The 17,259-nt window shown below is 41.2% G+C and overlaps 1 protein-coding gene across 2 annotated transcripts; it reads left to right on the top strand.

Moving 5' to 3' along the window:
* The first annotated feature begins 5,247 nt into the window (after positions 1-5,247).
* Positions 5,248-12,888, top strand: sting1 (stimulator of interferon response cGAMP interactor 1). 2 transcript variants are annotated; one of them, XM_061079910.1, is made up of 7 exons: positions 5,248-5,324; positions 6,223-6,449; positions 6,853-7,045; positions 9,382-9,490; positions 10,403-10,647; positions 11,984-12,170; positions 12,499-12,888. In XM_061079910.1, the coding sequence occupies exons 2-7, from the start codon at positions 6,223-6,225 to the stop codon at positions 12,777-12,779; spliced, it is 1,242 nt and encodes a 413-aa protein (XP_060935893.1). In that variant the 5' UTR covers positions 5,248-5,324; the 3' UTR covers positions 12,780-12,888. The 2 variants fall into 2 exon arrangements, with proteins under 2 accessions (XP_060935893.1, XP_060935892.1); XM_061079909.1 differs by lacking the exon at positions 5,248-5,324 and having other exon boundaries at positions 6,205-6,449.
* Positions 12,889-17,259: the final 4,371 nt, after the last annotated feature.

The following is a 17,259-nucleotide window of genomic DNA, read 5'->3' on the forward strand; positions in this document are numbered from 1 at the left end:
ACATGCCCAAACCTGCAGTTACAACACTGATTTGGTACCATATTTATAAGATACCTGTACATAGGCATATATACACCAGAAAAAAAAGGCGTCACACACAGACACAGTATTTCATTCACTCAATAGGATCACACGACATCACACACATATGCAAACAGACACACATGATTACTGCCCCCCTTCCCATTGCCCTCAGCTGTATGTAAAGGCATGAGTGTACCTGGACGTTACCACCAAAGGCTGAGTCTCTTCACCGTACTGATCAGCCCTATTTAGAGAAGTACCACTCCCATGTCACTGCACAACAACAAGGAAAAGTACCACGAAAAACAGTCCCCGTGCAAAACAGGAGGAGCTGCACTTCACCTCTTATGTTTGGGATCACCAGTGTAGGCATGACCTGGCTGTGGCGTGTGTTATGTCTGGCGGGGTCAAGTGTTTGCACGTGGGGGTGGGGGGGTTGTTAGTGGCAATCGAGGTTGGGGCGTTAAAGATTTGCCTGGTTATTTTTCCTGTTTGCATTGCGAAACAGGAAATGGAACCAAACCGTCTATGGGCTGATTTTTATCAGGTTGTAATTGCTCTTGCCTGCGTGTACATGCTCCAACATGTAACTGTCTGTGAGGCATTTGAAAATGCGTCCTGGTTTTGCAAACACGGGCAGATCTGGTCCTAAAGCAGGCAGCGGGTGAAAACAGTCGGGACATGCAGTGTGGTGTGGTGTGGAGGTCTATCTGGCGGCGTGAGATAATCTCAGCTGCCGTCTAATCTGAGCCCTAGTTGACCTTTTCTTCTCAGGAGGAGATTCCCATTTTGCTTTTGTAGCACTGCACCCGTCCTCCAGCTGAAGTGAAGTGGAGGATCCCCCCCTTCCCAAACCATCCACCCCCCACAACTCTGATCCCAGGCCAGTTTACTCTGGTGGAAAGGCCTGACACCGGGGCTGGATCAGATCTGAGGTGTTCCTCCCTACCTGTCATGTGTAAATAGGATACATAGAGAGGCTCTATTGCACATCTGATGCATATGATCACAGAATGCACGATGCAGTATAGTGGAGTTAAGATGCTTTCTGTCTCTGAGGGAGTCAGGGGGGGAGTTGAAATGTGAAGTCGTTCTCTATCCATTATCTTTCTACATCCTCCTTTCTGTCTGCTTCTAAACAGCAGCGTTGGCTGGGAATCTCCAGCCTTAATAGCAGGAAATGATATTTCACACAGGAAACTGACTCTTGTGGTGAAGGTAGCAGCCAAGACAACAGAAGAAGTCAGAAGAAAAGGTCTTTGTAAAGCATTTATATTAACGCATCAGTGCATGCATGCAGAGTTAAGTTCTTTGATAATAATGTGAATATTATATTTGTGCTCTGTGTTTCACTATGGTAGGAATTTTTTTTTTGGTTTTCTGGTTGATATAAATGAACTGAGGAATAATAAATTATTTATTTGTACATAATGTTAATTTATTTTTTGTATTCATTTTGTGTTATTGTATTTTTTTCTTTTTCTTTTTTTTTTCACAATCTGTGTTTCCAGTTTCTTTCGACGCTGTACAGAATGACAGAACGCTTCTATTCAAAGTGTCACGTCCACGTTCTCTCCTCTCTTCTTTGTCGATGTACAGGAGTTGTTTTTAAATGATAAATATGAATAATGATAAACAAATATTAAACTAGCATTGATGAATGACCATACTATATACAGAGGCACAGGCATTCAGGCAGCCAAAGCATGATTGCATGGTTAAAATTTGAGCTGTTCAAAGCAAAAAGCAGCAAGACACATTTTAACAGAAGAGCCGGTGTGTTGCCGTCACAATTTAAAGGAAAAAAGTGTACTCTCTCTGATCATGACTTTTGATGATTCCTCTTGTTATTTGAAGATATTTATGATTCTATGATTATTATGATTCTATTTATTATGGACATTATTCTTAATATTTAAGCTCTCTCTCTCTTTCTCTCTGCTGGTTGCTCTTCATGTTGCGTTGCTCCTTGGTTGGTTGATCTTTGATCCTTGGTTGATCTTGTGCTTCTTTTGGAGAGGTGAATCCCCCCTGGGAGACCCTGTGCCATAGAAATTGTGCCACGGTTCTTACTCTCTCTCTCTCTCTCTCTCTCTCTCTCTCTCTCTCTCTCTCTCTCTCTCTCCCTCTCTCCCTCTCTCTCTCTCTCTCTCTCTATCTCTCTCTCTCTCTCTCTCTCTCTCTCTCTATCTCTCTCTCTCTCTATCTCTATCTCTATCTCTACTCCCTTTCGGTTTGACTCCCCCAGTCACTAACACTGTAAGCATGCCCCATGGGACGATCCACTTTTTTACTCTTGAATAAAATATGCATGAACCTTTGAAATGGATACCGTGTCTTTATTTCCTAAATACTGACCAGGCTTACTCTAACTATGATTATATATTTACCTAACCCTTAACCTAACCTAATCTTAATGTCTTCACCATAAAATGTAATGATTTAGATTATGGGGACTTGCTTTTTGTCCCCATAAGGGAGGCAAGTCCCCATAAAGTAACACAGACACAACATGAGTAAACCTACACACACACACACACATACATACACACACACACACACACATACACACACTGATGCCAAAGAGAAACTATCCATCAAAACCAGTCAAACCAGCAAGACCTGTTCACAGAAGAACATGAACCATATGCTATAAATGAAAACATCAGGCAGTGAACACGTATGCTCAAGACACATTAACACTCATTGGGCCACTTACACAGTTTTTACATAGATTCTGACATTCACCAATGTTGTCTCATCTGGGATTTGTAGCAACAGAATCTATGCACACTGAAGAGCACTCTTACCTACACTTGACAACTAAAATGCTTGTGAATAATCAGTAATTGTGTTATTTACTTCTTTTATTCTACAGTTATAAAACAATTTAAATTTGAATAATATTTGATAATTTTTATCTTTAAAAAAGAGAGACAAGTTTCAGTGGATATTACATTTGTTAAACACATGAACATGTTGAAGAGGAGAATGTTCATTCACAAAAATGGTCCCCCATCTTTAGGTTTTACACACTGGTGTTTACATACACAGTTTTACGGCTACAGCTTTGAGTTAAGATGTTCCCTCCAAGTGTGGCCTAATAATTCTGAAAACTGAATCTTTTCTGTTCTGAGAGGAGAGATGGTTAAGGAGATGCTGTGGTGCTCACTGCTCTCAGGTCTGTTTATGCAGAGCTCCCTGCTCACCATCCTTCTCTTTTCCATTCCCTCTCTTTCTTCTGTGTTTGAATTCAAATCTGAGATCAAACCAATATAAGGGACTTTCAATAGATACAGCTTTCCCTGAAGGTGTAACTGCATTCCAGGTATCCTTTTTTGTGCTATTTTATGTCCACTGCTGACATAACAAAAAATCATAACTTATTGTAAGGTTTGAGTGTGGTGCGAGGCAGTCATTAGATTTTCGTTTAATAATTCCTGGCTTCTTAAATGTTCATTTCAGTTTCTGTGATCTCCCCGTGTGCACCATGGACTGAATGGTGTCCACATGGCTCTGCAGTCTCATGCTTAACAGCAATGTATAACTGCAACCCCTTCTCACCACATGTGTAAACTGTATGCAAGCAGTTAAATAGGGTGATTTTATGTGCTCAATTATCAAAAGTGCTGCCTATTTATTTATATCATTAAGTTAAGCAGCCTAATCCTTTATTGTATAGTACTGGTTGGTCTGTGGGTGCTGGGGTGTAAAAGCTTCCATGTACATTGTGGGTTGATGGGGGTCCAGCCATAAATCCCCCCTGAGACAATTACCTTAGGTTGTTTGAGGACCCCAGGCCCTTGTCCATAACAATCATGGCTAACCTCCATTACAATGCTTGACCCGAGAGAGAAAGTGATAAGAAACAAACTAGATATCATGGCAAACTTAAAGATTACCTGAAAATAAATCAGACAAATTCACCACTTACAGTTGCAGTGTGTAGAATTTAGTGACATAAAGTGGTGAAGATTCATGTTGCAGCTGAACACCCCTCACCTCACCCTCCCCTTCCAAACATGAAAGAGAACCTCTGGTAACCTTCAGTTTCATAAAATTCAAAGGCTGTTTAGCTTGTCCAGTTTGAGCTACTACATGTAAATATCATGTAAATATCATGTAAATATCAAGTATTTGAACACAGAGAGCCCATTCTAGGGTAAATAAAACAACAATTTGTATAATTTATATGAAACAGCTTCGTGAAAACATCACAAGAATTACTTTATATTCAATTTCTGTCAAAAGATCCCTTTCACCTCAATCTTACACACTTGGACCTTTAACTAAATTTGGATCCTCCTTTGGCAGATTAACACATTGAAAACTTTGTCTTGGTAAAATACTGTGATGGAAATTCATCGTGAGATTTGAAATAATGAAATTCTCAGACTGGAGTTGCTTTTGAGTCTTTATGATAATAATCTCTGCAGAGTTTAGACAACAAGCACGGTTGCTCTAAATGGAAAAACTGGCTGCACGTTCACAAAAGCCAGTACAAAGAGGCGTTTCATAAGATATGATATGAAAAAAAGACATGAAAGACATGAGATCCTCCTCTGTCTTATCTGCTGTGTCCGTCTGTCCGTGGTACCAGTTGGAAGAAAAACATCACCAAATAAGGGTTCCATCCTGTTTATCAAGGTCATAGCAGTGAAACACCTAGTCAGGGGATTTCCACTACCTTAGACACTGGTCAGTGGAATCTTCCTCCACATACTGAACTGAGAGACGCCTTCAGCTCCCTTAGAAACCCCTCACAGAGGTCCAAAGACTTGTAGAGACACACCTCAAACAGGATGTTGTTTTTACACTTTTATGTACAGATGACGCAAAGAAATGGGCACCAACACCTGTTCAGTTGTGAAATACTTGGCAACAGCTTTAACTGGAAGTAAAAGTAAAAAAAATCTGCGACGAAGTGTTACGAAACGTTATTAATAGTTTTACCGTGAGAAATATTTGCGCTTTCTCTCTCTATGCTCTGAGAATCTGAAAACAAAGAAGCACAACTGGTGTTGTTGAAACGAGGAGGTAAACTGTATACACACACAGATTAACCACAACATAGAGAGCATGGTTACTGCTGTGGCTGATCGGTGTACAGAGCCGAGGGAAATGTGAACCAGTGCACACGTGATCAAATGGAGTGAGTGCCTGCAGTGGGCTGATTTACCGGTAATTAAAAGTGAAAGTGTTGGACTATGATAAAAGGTCGGGTAGAGGAGAGGAGGAGAGGAGAGGCAGAAGAACAAGAGAAAGAGTCTCTCTAATCGGGATCCAGAGAACTAACCAAGGTGAGTCCTTTCATACATTTCTTTCTCTAGTTTCATTTTATAATTCCCCTTTCATAGATTTAGACAAAGCAGTCCAAGTTATGTTTAGACTTTTTGCATGACTTAAAACGAAGGACAAGAAGAGGCAACCCAAACCACAGACCTTTCTCCGTGTGAGTGTGAGCTGACAAAAACTGAGATTAAAAATATAAGTTGTACTGATCTGTCACCACTAGACCCTGTTATTCTTGAGACTGGTGACTCAGAACATATTAAGACGCATTATTATTTTTGACAGAGGTTGGCCAAAGCAGTCATTCATCAAACAGTGGCACAACTAAAGACTAACTTGCAGCGGACACAAGAGTAGAAAGCAATGAGGCAATTCAGTCTTTCATGGCTGTTTGTGGATGGTTTGTACTTTTATAATTGGACTTTCTGAATTAGACAGAAGGTAGGGGGCGCCGATTGTAAATCAAATGCTGAAGATAACAGCAACTTGTCACCAAATTTAGCTCTAAAACATGTTAAAAAGTGGTGTGTATTTTTTAAAGTCACCTTTTTACCAGATTTATAACAATATCTGCGAAGTTTGTCATATTTACATATCTTGTAAAAAATATTGAAGATGACGTCAATGTTAAAAGTAAATATTAAAATTCAACCTTATGTCAAATGTTAAATCTAAATGTTCAACGTTAAATCTAGAAGGTGGAACTTACAGACAGGAAGTGTTGGTCGCCACCCAAATTTTCTCAGTCGGTATAAGCGTTGATGAAGTCTCACTTGACTTCCACATCAGACTTCATCCAACCAGCTTCGTATAGGTTTTCTTGGTCAGCTAGCTCTGCATACTAAGTGTTACAGCTGTTTTTTTATATAATAGGACTCCTGACACCAGATGTCTCTTCCCCCACAGATGCAATGCCACCGAGATCAAGACGCTCTCATCCCGAAGCCTCGTGGGACTTTGCCTAAGCTGTGTGCAGCGGTGCTGGCTGCCATAACAGTGGGATGCATCATGTTTCTGTCTCCTGAAAGGTTATTTGGCTGGGTTGCTATGGTAATACTCAGCCTGACCCTTGGCCGTCTGCTGCACGGGCTCTGTCTGCTGGCAGAGGAGATGCTGTACCATTCAAACACAAGGTGAGAGATCAGTTGGAGTAAAAGAAAAGACAGATTCAAGTATTCAATGCTTGTGTTTTCTTTTGATATATCTCTAAACAGTACCTTTATTTTAGCATTGTTGAAAGCCATTTTAATTGATCTTTTTACTTAAACCATGGCTCAGTGATCTTGCGTAATATATCTGGCGTGTTTCTCAAATCCAGTGACAATTAAAACCTGATTCCTAGCTCTAGTGATGCAACTTTACTGTCTGGTTAACTCTTTCCACTCTGGACAGAGTGGAGCAGTTTTAAATACAAACCGTTTCCTGCCGAAACATTTCTATCAATGTGGTTACATGTAAGCATAAGTGTAGGACACGCACACACACACACAAACAGCCCTCATTCCTTCAGTTTATATGTTTTTTTTTTCTTACCAGGTATCAAGGTAGAGGGCTGCTGAGCCATGTGCTTCCTGCCTGTGGCTTGGAGGGAAAGACTTTGCTGACCGCTGGTCTGGCAGGTCTTGTGCTCTACCTGGATGGACAACCTCTGTCCAACCAAGGCCAGTGCTGGAAAGTCCTCCTTCTGGCCTCAGCTCTTTACGCTCTGCTTAAAAGCCTGGGCGTCCTGGTGAGATCAAGACCTGACACACAAACACAAACACCACTGGTTTTGTATTTTCTGGGGTCTTGGTCCCTTCCACTTAACTAAAAAGACAAAAAAAAACTATATTTTAATCATTGCATGACAGATTAAGTGTCCTTTCAGGCTGACATTAGTACACATTTAAATACTGAAAGCTGTAACATCCCACAATGTGCTTTAGGGAATTTAATTTATAAGCGATTTGAAAAAGATAGACTACAACAACCATTACACAAGGAAAAAAAAAGTGGTACAACAGCAGACATCACTCAATGCACAGTAACTGCCATTATCTCTGGTAAGAAAAGGCCTGGTTGACAGGTTGGGTTACAGCTCTCCGTCTATTTTCCAGAGAATACAGTAATCGTTATAACAATGAGTCAGTGTCTTTCAGTTTCTGTTTCACTACTAGTCACTGCCCCACAAAACTGTTTCTGATGTGGTTAAGAAAAGCTAATCAAAGACAGTTTTGAGAGGGCGAATGTTCAGTACTGTCACACCCAGACAGTGATTAAACACTGGTGTTAGTATAACATCTTACATGACGTCCATGGAGACATTTCACCAGACATTCCATAGAATGTGGCTCTGGATTGGCTGGTTCCACTGCTTTGCTTGGCAGTTAACCCTGAATGGCATTACCCTCACCCGGCTCGGATGCAAAGCTGCTCTCCCTTTTGTCCACCTCTACTTCAAAGACAAAAGAGTTTCGATATAACTGTGAGCGTACAGGCAAGACTACAGGATCATTAGAGATTGTGTTACATCATCCCAGGCAACCTCCCTCGTAACGTAAAGGCCGGCGCATGCTTCTGCGTTGTCAGGGGCCCGCAGGCACGCAGCTGTAACGCAGGACTCGTTGTCATTCATGGTTCTCCAACCGTTGCGCGTGTTGCCATGCAATTCCCCGCCAGAACACTAGGCGCAGTAATGTTTTTTGTCGAAGTCGGCTTTTCTTCGTGTGTTGCACGAAGAAGAGCGATTAATTTACATCGCCACGGCGGCTCCGCAGAGGTTTTCTGGCGGAAAAATCCGCCGGTTAGTGACGGGTTATACTAGTGGACATAGTGTCGGATCTCTTCTGCCAAGTGCTCTTCTATCTGGTCCATATTCGTTCTTCTAAATCTTCCGTGGTTTCCGGGCATGAACCGGAAATGCGACTCCGGTAATGATGTAGTCAGCAGACCAATCACAGCCCTCGCGGCCGGGTGACGCTTGCGGGGCTTTGCCGTCTAGTTAGAAAAATTGGCCGACGCACGTAAGGACGTAGGAAGGGCCGTGAGGGGCCCGGAAGGGCTCTTGCGTCTCCGTTCCCGTGAAAACGCAGAAGCATGCGCCGGCCTTAAGTCCCAACAGTCCAATAGATTCAGTCCAACAGCATCAAATTGTGCACACTGTGGACACTGATAGATATATGCCTCCTTAATATACCTTACTTCTTTCATCTAGATCTATGAATTATTCCCTGCGAAATTAGTGAAAATGTCCTACAAAAAAGATTAATGATGGACAATATGTCTCCACTTCCTCCGTTGTGACATTTCATCCCATTTTTATACCATCAAATGACAAATTAAAACCATAATAATGAGCACTTGGACATACATTTGATGTGTACTTTTTAGTGCAGTCCATGTCCCTTATGGTTTCTGACTTGTACTACCGTAAGCCACCAGGGGGCGGTCAGGACAATTTGGCTTCAGTTTAGGAGAAGCTGTCCTGTCATCTATCTTTTCATACAGTCTATGGTCTACACTTACTTTCAGTAAAACCATTAATATTAAATTCTACATCTTAAACCAAAAAAAGGGTCCTGACTAGTTAGACCTGTATCAATGAGTCTCCCTTCCTGGACGATTGAAAAAGGAATCTGTCTTCACAACCCAGGAAAGTTCAGATAATTTTATTCCAGATATAATCTGAGAGTTAACTGTACTTTGAGGACTACACTTCAGACAGTAGAGTCTTTATGTAAGAACACTTCCTGAAGGATCAGTTGATTGTAATTGATGGAGTAAAAATAGACTCAATATTCATCTTCATCAGCGAGAATGACGATAGCACTAATTCTGTCCTCAAAGAATTGAACCATTTTGCACAAAGCTTCTCTCAGACTCTTAACAGAAATTTACAGCGTTATAGATTAGGTTCAGCTCTGTCTCTCTGTGTCCTGTTTTTGCACAGAATTTTTTGTCCTGAATGGAAAAAGGGCAGTTCGAGTGCAGGAATGCCCCTTTCGCTTGCCAAAAGGTGTCAGGCAGCTCCCGAGCAGTGTGTTGTGATGTGCTTCCAGCTGTTTACTGTATGTGGTCGGTGTGCAGGGTCCGTCGGAGGTGGAGGTGTCAGACATCTGCGAGGGGAGGCAAATGAACGTGGCCCACGGCCTGGCCTGGTCCTTCTACCTGGGCTACTTGCAATTGGTGCTGCCACGTCAGTAACGCCACAACACACACACACAAACACACACACACACACACACACACAATGGGCATTTGGATTATCCTCCTGGTCTCTGAAATAAATCACCTATAATTAGAATACCCGAATGTTTGGATTAACACAATACCATACCATTTAACCATTTTAACAGTGTAAGTAGATATATGCCTGTTCTTTAGGTAACTTCAAACCTCAGACATTCATCTTTGGTGACACTCAAGATATTTAGAGGGCTATAGCATTGCACTAGGGTATTATAGCCCCGAAAGGGAATAAATATAATCTGAGAATAAGGTCATAGTACTGTGAGGAAAGTTTATGAAACAACACAAGTTGTGATTCTGTGTTTTCGGATTCTCAAAGCTCAGAGAGAGAGAGCAGGATTCCTCAGAATAAAACTATAAATAACATTTGTAACATTTTGTAGCAAAAAGGAGAACCAGTGCTCACTGGAATATCACAAAAATCTTGAACCAATCTTTTGCTTCTAGAGAAACTACAAATTCACACAAAGGATAACCTCCCAGCCGACCACTAACATTTCCTCCAAGTCTGTGTGCTTCTTTCTTTAGAGTAGACAGATTTTTCAAAAGATGAAGTATTTCATTTTCTGTGAAAACTTTTACTAAAGAATAATTTACTATTCCTCATTTTAACATAGCCAACGTCCAGATTTTCTGATATTCCTCCAATAAAATGACAAGTAGCCTAAAAATTATGACTTTATTCATGTAAAATTATGGCATTATTCTCATGATATTACTAACTTATTTTCAAAAGCTTAAAATATTGTTTTCTTTGTCATGACCCTAATATTAGGTCATAGTATTGCACCTTGCACTGTGTAGTGATCCTAAAGAGACATAAATGAAGGTGAATGAACAGACGTGTGTGTCCTTCCAGGTTTGGAGAATTCCATTGCATCATTTCATTCCAGCCATCAATGGAATGGTTCCTCTTGGGGTCGCGGCTCCAAGAAGCTCCTGATCCTCATTCCTCTCAACGCCAACATCTCGCACAAGTTAGAAGATGAGGACGACAACATTAGTTTTCACGACAACCTCCCAAACAGCGAGATTGACAGGGCAGGGGTCCGGGGCCGGGTCTACAAGCACAGCGTCTACAGAGTGGTGGGCGAGGACGGGAAGGTAAATAACTGCATCATCATTTATTTATAAAATTAGACTGTTACATGTCTACACAATAAATTGAAAAGAAGTTCATCTGTATCAGAATACAGGCAGATAAATATACCTCCCAGAGAAGCTGCAGCTTCAGTGCTGAACTTCTTGCGCTATAATTCCACTCCGTGTCGGTCCTCCTTTTGCCAGTGTGGGCTGAGAGACTCAGTGAGCTGATATTTTCTCCTCTGATCAGATTTGTAAAGACTTCTCATCTTGAATGCGACAGAGAGAGAGAGAGAGAGAGTCACAGGAAAGTGACAGACTCAAGGGACTGTTTCTGTATATTGTTTTTCAGTATTTTAAGAAAGTACTTCAATGTGTTCTATATTCAATGTTTTTGATGAAACAAATCTATCAGTGACTGGGCTCAGAACTGGCTTTGTATTCCAGTGAAGGGAAAGGAAGGTTGGGGCTGCATGAAAACATCCCGTGTTTCATGTCAGACCAAAAATAGCCTCCAGTTATTTCAAAGTGATTACCAGAACAGATGTGTGGCTGTATTTTACAGAAAATAAGAAGATAGGAAATGTGGGACTTTTGAAATGTGAAGAAAAATCACACATTTTGGTGATGACAATTTTAAGGTGTTGACCTGGCCTCCAAATTCCCCTGATCTGATTTTAATCTATTACTGAAATGTTAAAATGAGACTTATAATACCGTCTTACACCAAGTATATTAATGAATAAAGTAATGAGTAATCAGTAAAGAAAATTATCAGTAAAGAAACGTATTGTTTCTTGAGAATCTGAAACCTCTTTAAATAGAACGCAGAATTAATCAATGATAGAGCTGTAGTCGATTACTACCAGCAGCAACCTTTCGACATTTCACCACCTTTAAGAAACATAATTTAATTAGTTGTGACAATAATTTTGAATGTTATAATGCCGTTGATTAGAATTCATTTCACTTTCAATATTCCTGTAAAAGGAAATACATTCTCGTCTTGAGCATATATGGAGCCATTTAGTGACGTTTTTGTTTGACAAAGGTGATTTGTACATTGAAACACAAAAATCTAATATTTAGTCCAGTACAATGCCTTCACCTGCATCTTTCCCTACCATACACAGCATGAGCACCTCCTCCTGGTTGAACCTGATAATTCACCAGTGGAAGAACAATTTATTGTAATACAGTTACTACACCATCTATCCGTCAAACACGGTGATCAAACATTTCTGGTTTGAGAGTGTCACAAGCTATTCAAAGATCATCTGTCTAGGGAATGTATCCACCTCTGTGTTGTTGTTTAATGTGTGTATTTAGATTTGTGTTTGCGTGTTTGTGTCAACAGGCCCGTGAGTGTGTAGTGGAGTATGCCACACCTTTGCTGACACTCTACAAAATGTCCCAGGACAGCAATGCTGGTTTTGGGGAGCCTGAGCGCAGGCAGCAGGTGCTGATCTTCTTCAGGACCCTGCAGAACATCCTGGAGCAGTCGCTGGAGTGTCGAAACCGCTACACACTCATCCTGCTCAATGGTGAGCGGGTCGCTAAGTGTGTGTCTGTATATGTTTGTGTCTCTTGCCACACAGTGTGAGACAGACTGCTTTTCAGGGCATTTCAGTTTTTAGATTATCTAGTGACTCCCCACAAAGACAATCAGGAATTCACATTTTATGGTGTATGACTAAAATAAAGAATGAAGGTCAAGACTGTTTATCTTTGTGATTGTAGTGAGAAAGCCAACTTCAAGCAACAACTATTTTAACAGACACACATTGAAAACATGGTGAACTCAAAACAGTGTAATTTATTAGAGGCAGTGTGTTCAAACAAACCTCAGACTATGTTTTCCTCTTCCTCTAGATGAGCGTAAGGACGACCCTCACTTCCTGTCTAAGGCCATCCTCACACACCTGCAGCAGCAGGAGAAAGAGGAGTTCTGCGTCACGCCTCCTCCCAAACCGGACATGATGAACCCGTTAGCGAACACTTCAAGCGTCCAGCCAAGTGAATTGCACGTAAACGTCAGGTGGCAGCGCCCAGAGCCACTGAGCAGGGAGCCCACCATCATGTTCAGCCTGGAGAAGCCTCAACCCCTGAAGGTGCCTGTTGAAACCAGCGAAAATTATCGTGGACCAACATAAACACATGCTCAGACACACACGCATGTATGCACGCATGGTCGCACACATTATCATACTCCAATTATAACATACAATTTTCTTCTTACATCAGTTTGAAGCACATCTGAAATCTAATCTGAAAATATGAAATAAATAAAAGACAATTCTCAGAAAACGGGTGGTGTTTAATCTGTAATGAATAATTTGTTCACAGTTCTTAGAGAAAGTTGCAGCCTGACCAGTGACCAGACATGTCACTCTAGATTAATATGTGTACAATATATTACTGTCCTTGATAGCAGACGCGGAAACTATCACAACAAGTTGGGAGCAGTCCTGTCATCCATCTTTAAGTATGGGACAGTCTGAAGAGGGAGTGCACTATGCTTTAGTGCGACGTCAGGGTTGCAACTTGACAAAGTTGTTTAGAAGAGTTTGTCATTGTCCTTCCCCCTGAAGACACCAGGACATGATCTTCTGCCAACATCCAGTCAATACATATAGTTCAATTAATCATCTGGAGTAGCACAAAGGCTTTATGAGGTCCTGTACTGCCGCTGAGGTTACCAGACTGAATAGTCTTAGCCTCATTTCTAAAATGTAACCGTGGTAATGTTTCAAACAAATCCCAGCAGCTGATTTTGAACAATGACCAAGTTAATACATTCAAATTGTGATTAAAGCATAGACTGTATAGGCATGACATGTTGATTTTATAATTGTTAAGTATAAGGACCCTATCATTTTGAAGGCAAAATGGTGAAGTCAAGTCACAAGTAGACCTGAACAAAGAAAAAACAGGACAAACACTGAGGACAGTTTAGCAAGTTTCAGATTAGCACATATTGTGTGAGGGTTGACGGGGGGGAGAAAACTATGTACATATGTGTTTAAAGAGTGTAAACAAAGGAAGCAGTCAGGAGACACCTGACACCAGGCCTGTTTATCCAGCCTGGTTTATCTGCGTATCACATGTACACACACACACACAGACACACACACACACACATCATGACCAACAGCGCTGCAGCTGAAACAGGACGGTGAAGTTGCATCAGATGTGTTAACAGCTCGCATGTTTTCTCGACAGGGGAGGAGGACAGAAGGATGTGATCCAAACCACACTGCATTAGCAAGACATATTTTTGAATACTGCACACTGAGACCATTACAAAGGGACTGACTTGCTCTGTAGTGGGTAGCTGTGGAGTTTTTGTTTGTGTTTCTGGCAGAATTGATGTGGAAATGGTTCATTGCATTGAATGGACTGAAATGCTGCATTAAACTTATCCCAGACAATTTATGAAAAGGATTCATCAGCAAAAGCAACCCACTCACCAACAGTCTTCACAGTATGTAGAAAACACAGCAGAACTGTTCTGTAGACCCCATTTTTCTAAACTTGCGATGACATCAACTGGGGTGCTTTTTGATCCAAATTACAATTTGTCATTTCACCACCAGAAACTTAATTTAATTAGTTGTGACAAATCATTTTGACATTTTATAATGCCATTGATTAGAATTTATTTCACCCTAAATATTAGTGTAAAGGGAAATAAATTCTCGTCTCGAGCATATATTGAGTCATTTAGTGGCGTTTTTGTTTAACAAAGGTTATTTGTACATTGAGACACAAAACACACAGCATGAGCACCACCTCCTGGTTGAACCTGATAATTCACCAGTGGAAGAACAATTTATTGGAACACAGATTCTACACCATCTATCCGTCAAACACGGTAATCAAACATTTGTGGTGCTAGAGGGTCGCAAGCTTTTTCAAAGATCATCTGTCTAGGGAATGTATCTTCATGGTGAAAGAACTTGCAGCTAGTGTGTCAATAACTTGTGTTCCACAGCACACTGATAAGAGTTTGTGTTTTGACCTTATTTACTCCCACAAATGAGGTTTGGTTTTTATTGCTGTTTTTCTGACTGTTAGCAGGATTACGCAAAAACTACTGAACTGATATTAACACATGGTGGAGGGGTGGGACATGAGTCATGGACTCACCTGTGGAGTCGTTCCTGATAAACAGATGGAACCAGGAATGTTATTTCACTTTCTATGACATGGCGAGATAGGGTGTTAACTGTGGTGTAAATATCCGCTCTACCTTCACCCTACTAGTTTGTCTTCATTAACGATTTTGAAAAAACAACACTCTCGGCTGCAGACGTGAGTTTTTTTCGAATCAGATACAGGAGACTGTTCAAGATCATTTTGATGCATCAGATTAGGTGTTCATTTGGAACTGAAAATTAATTAAATGGTTACATTGTGCACACAGAAAAAGACACACAGGTTTGCAATCCTATCCTTTTATTTTACTTTGCTTTGATTGCCTACATTCATTGTGGACAGCCTAACAAAACAGTATCCCTAACTTTAAACGAGATTCCTACTAAACTCTTACCCTCACCTAACCACAATGTATATCCTACCCCTAACCTTAATCGGGAGCTTGACGTTTTGCCTCATAAGGACCAGGCTTTGGTCCCTATGAGGTCTACTGGTCCTCAAAGTGTTAGCGTTTATGCTAAAGAGGGAATAAAAATGAGCACACACACACACACAAAATTCCTTTTGGTAATGTCGTAAGGATATGCCGTAACATAATCCTGTAGTTCCCCTGCAGGTCTAGAGAGAGGCACTTCCTCCTTTGGTGTCAGGTCCTAGTAATGACAGCATCAGATCATAACGTGATTGGTTGGCAGCTGTGATGTAACAGAAGCAGGGACATTTCCCAGGAAGGTGAGTCAGATGTCAGTGGTGAATCTATTCAGTCTGTCTGCTCATGTCATGCAAGTAGGATATATTACACTTAAATCACACATTAGATCTAGACGAACAAATTATTCAAGTTGAGGATCTTTAATGATGTAATTTGTATTATTTGTTGAGAACAAAATGACAAAACAACAGTCAATGGAAACCAAAATCATCAACGCATTGAGGGCTGGATTCAAAACCACACCGGAAATCTAAGTAAAATATTTTAATCACAGGCTGATCCAACTTGTGTGAATTTCATTAAGGCAACTCATAATGTGACTCAGTAGTGTGTAGCCTCTGGGGGGCTATAATGCATTTCAGACAATGTCTGGACATGTTCCTGATGAGTCGGCGGATGGTGTCCTGGGGTATCTCCTCCCAAACCTGGATCATCAGTGAACTCCTTGACAATCTGTAGTGGTACTTGTAAAATGCACACCAGTAGCCCGATGGAGGTCATGTTGTAGGGCTCTGCCAGTGCTCCTCCTGTTCAACCTTGCACAAATTAGCAGAAACCGGTCCTGCTCCTGGGTTCTACGGCCTTTTCCAGCTCTCCTTGTGTAGCGGCTGGCCTCCTGGTGTCTCCTCTGTGCTCTTGAGACTTTGCCGGGAGACACAGCAAAGCTTCTTGGGACCGCAGGTATGGATGTGGCATCCTGGAGGAGCTGGACTACCCTTGCACCAAACACAAACACTTGTTCTTCCTAAATGGACAGATTGATCCCTGAAGTTTAACTGACTCGCTGTTATACTGGGATGATTAAGTGTTCCCTTCATGTTTTTGAGCATATATATATACATACATGCATACACGTACTGGCATGATGACACGTGTAAATATATATGTGTGTGTGTGTGTGTGTGTGTGTGTGTGTGTGTGTGTGTGTGTGTGTGTGTGTGTGTGTGTGTGTGTGTGTGTGTGTGTGTGTGTGTGTGTGTGTGTGTGTGTGTGTGTCTGTTGTGGGTCAAACAAATGTACGTCTCTTAGTATTAAACAGGAGGAAATATGTAGCACACTATCAGTGTGATAGAACTCCTCCTTTATAATAAAATAAAATAAAAATGTGACAAAGATACATAAATAGTGACTTATTGGAAAGCAGATTAAATAATGTAAACAGACCACAAAGGTCTCAAAGGCTAGGAATGAAATCAAATCTTAACACTTATTTTGAAACTGATCAGTCAATGAAAAGCAGCAACAAACAGTGGGATGGTTTACATTTCCTTGATCCTAGTTTGACGTTTCTCTTACTGTAATAAGATAAGGAACCAAGGTGTGTTTTAATGACGTCTGTATGTCTGTCAACCCATTGTGAGCCTCTTTTAGGTGAATGAGTTTCATAGTGGTGGGAGTAGCGTCCTTGGGCGCTATATAAATTCAAGCTATTATTGTAAAGATTACGCATGATACAATCCTGAGTTTAGTGGATACGCCTCCGTTGCTCCACCAGGTGTGTACGTGTGTTTGTCCGCGAGTCTAAATCAAGAGTGTCAGAAAATCTTACTCACCTGTGAGTAAGGTAGGGCTCATGCTACCATGTCTAGACCTGACACACACACACACACACACACACACACACACACACACACACACACACACACACACACACACACACACACACACACACACACACACACACACACACACACACACACACACACACACACACACACACACACACACACACACACACACACACACAGCCTCAGGGAAAACTA

The sequence above is a fragment of the Limanda limanda genome, chromosome 10, assembly GCF_963576545.1.
Source record: "Limanda limanda chromosome 10, fLimLim1.1, whole genome shotgun sequence".
Taxonomy (NCBI): domain Eukaryota; kingdom Metazoa; phylum Chordata; class Actinopteri; order Pleuronectiformes; family Pleuronectidae; genus Limanda; species Limanda limanda.

Bases quoted from the DNA above. Each gene is read 5' to 3' on its own strand.
- sting1 (XM_061079909.1), top strand. From the start codon at position 6,205: ATGTCTCTTCCCCCACAGATGCAATGCCACCGAGATCAAGACGCTCTC. The intron at 6,450-6,852 runs GTGAGAGATCAG...TTTTCTTACCAG, and splicing joins CTGTACCATTCAAACACAAG to GTATCAAGGTAGAGGGCTGC. The intron at 12,171-12,498 runs GTGAGCGGGTCG...CTCTTCCTCTAG, and splicing joins CACACTCATCCTGCTCAATG to ATGAGCGTAAGGACGACCCT.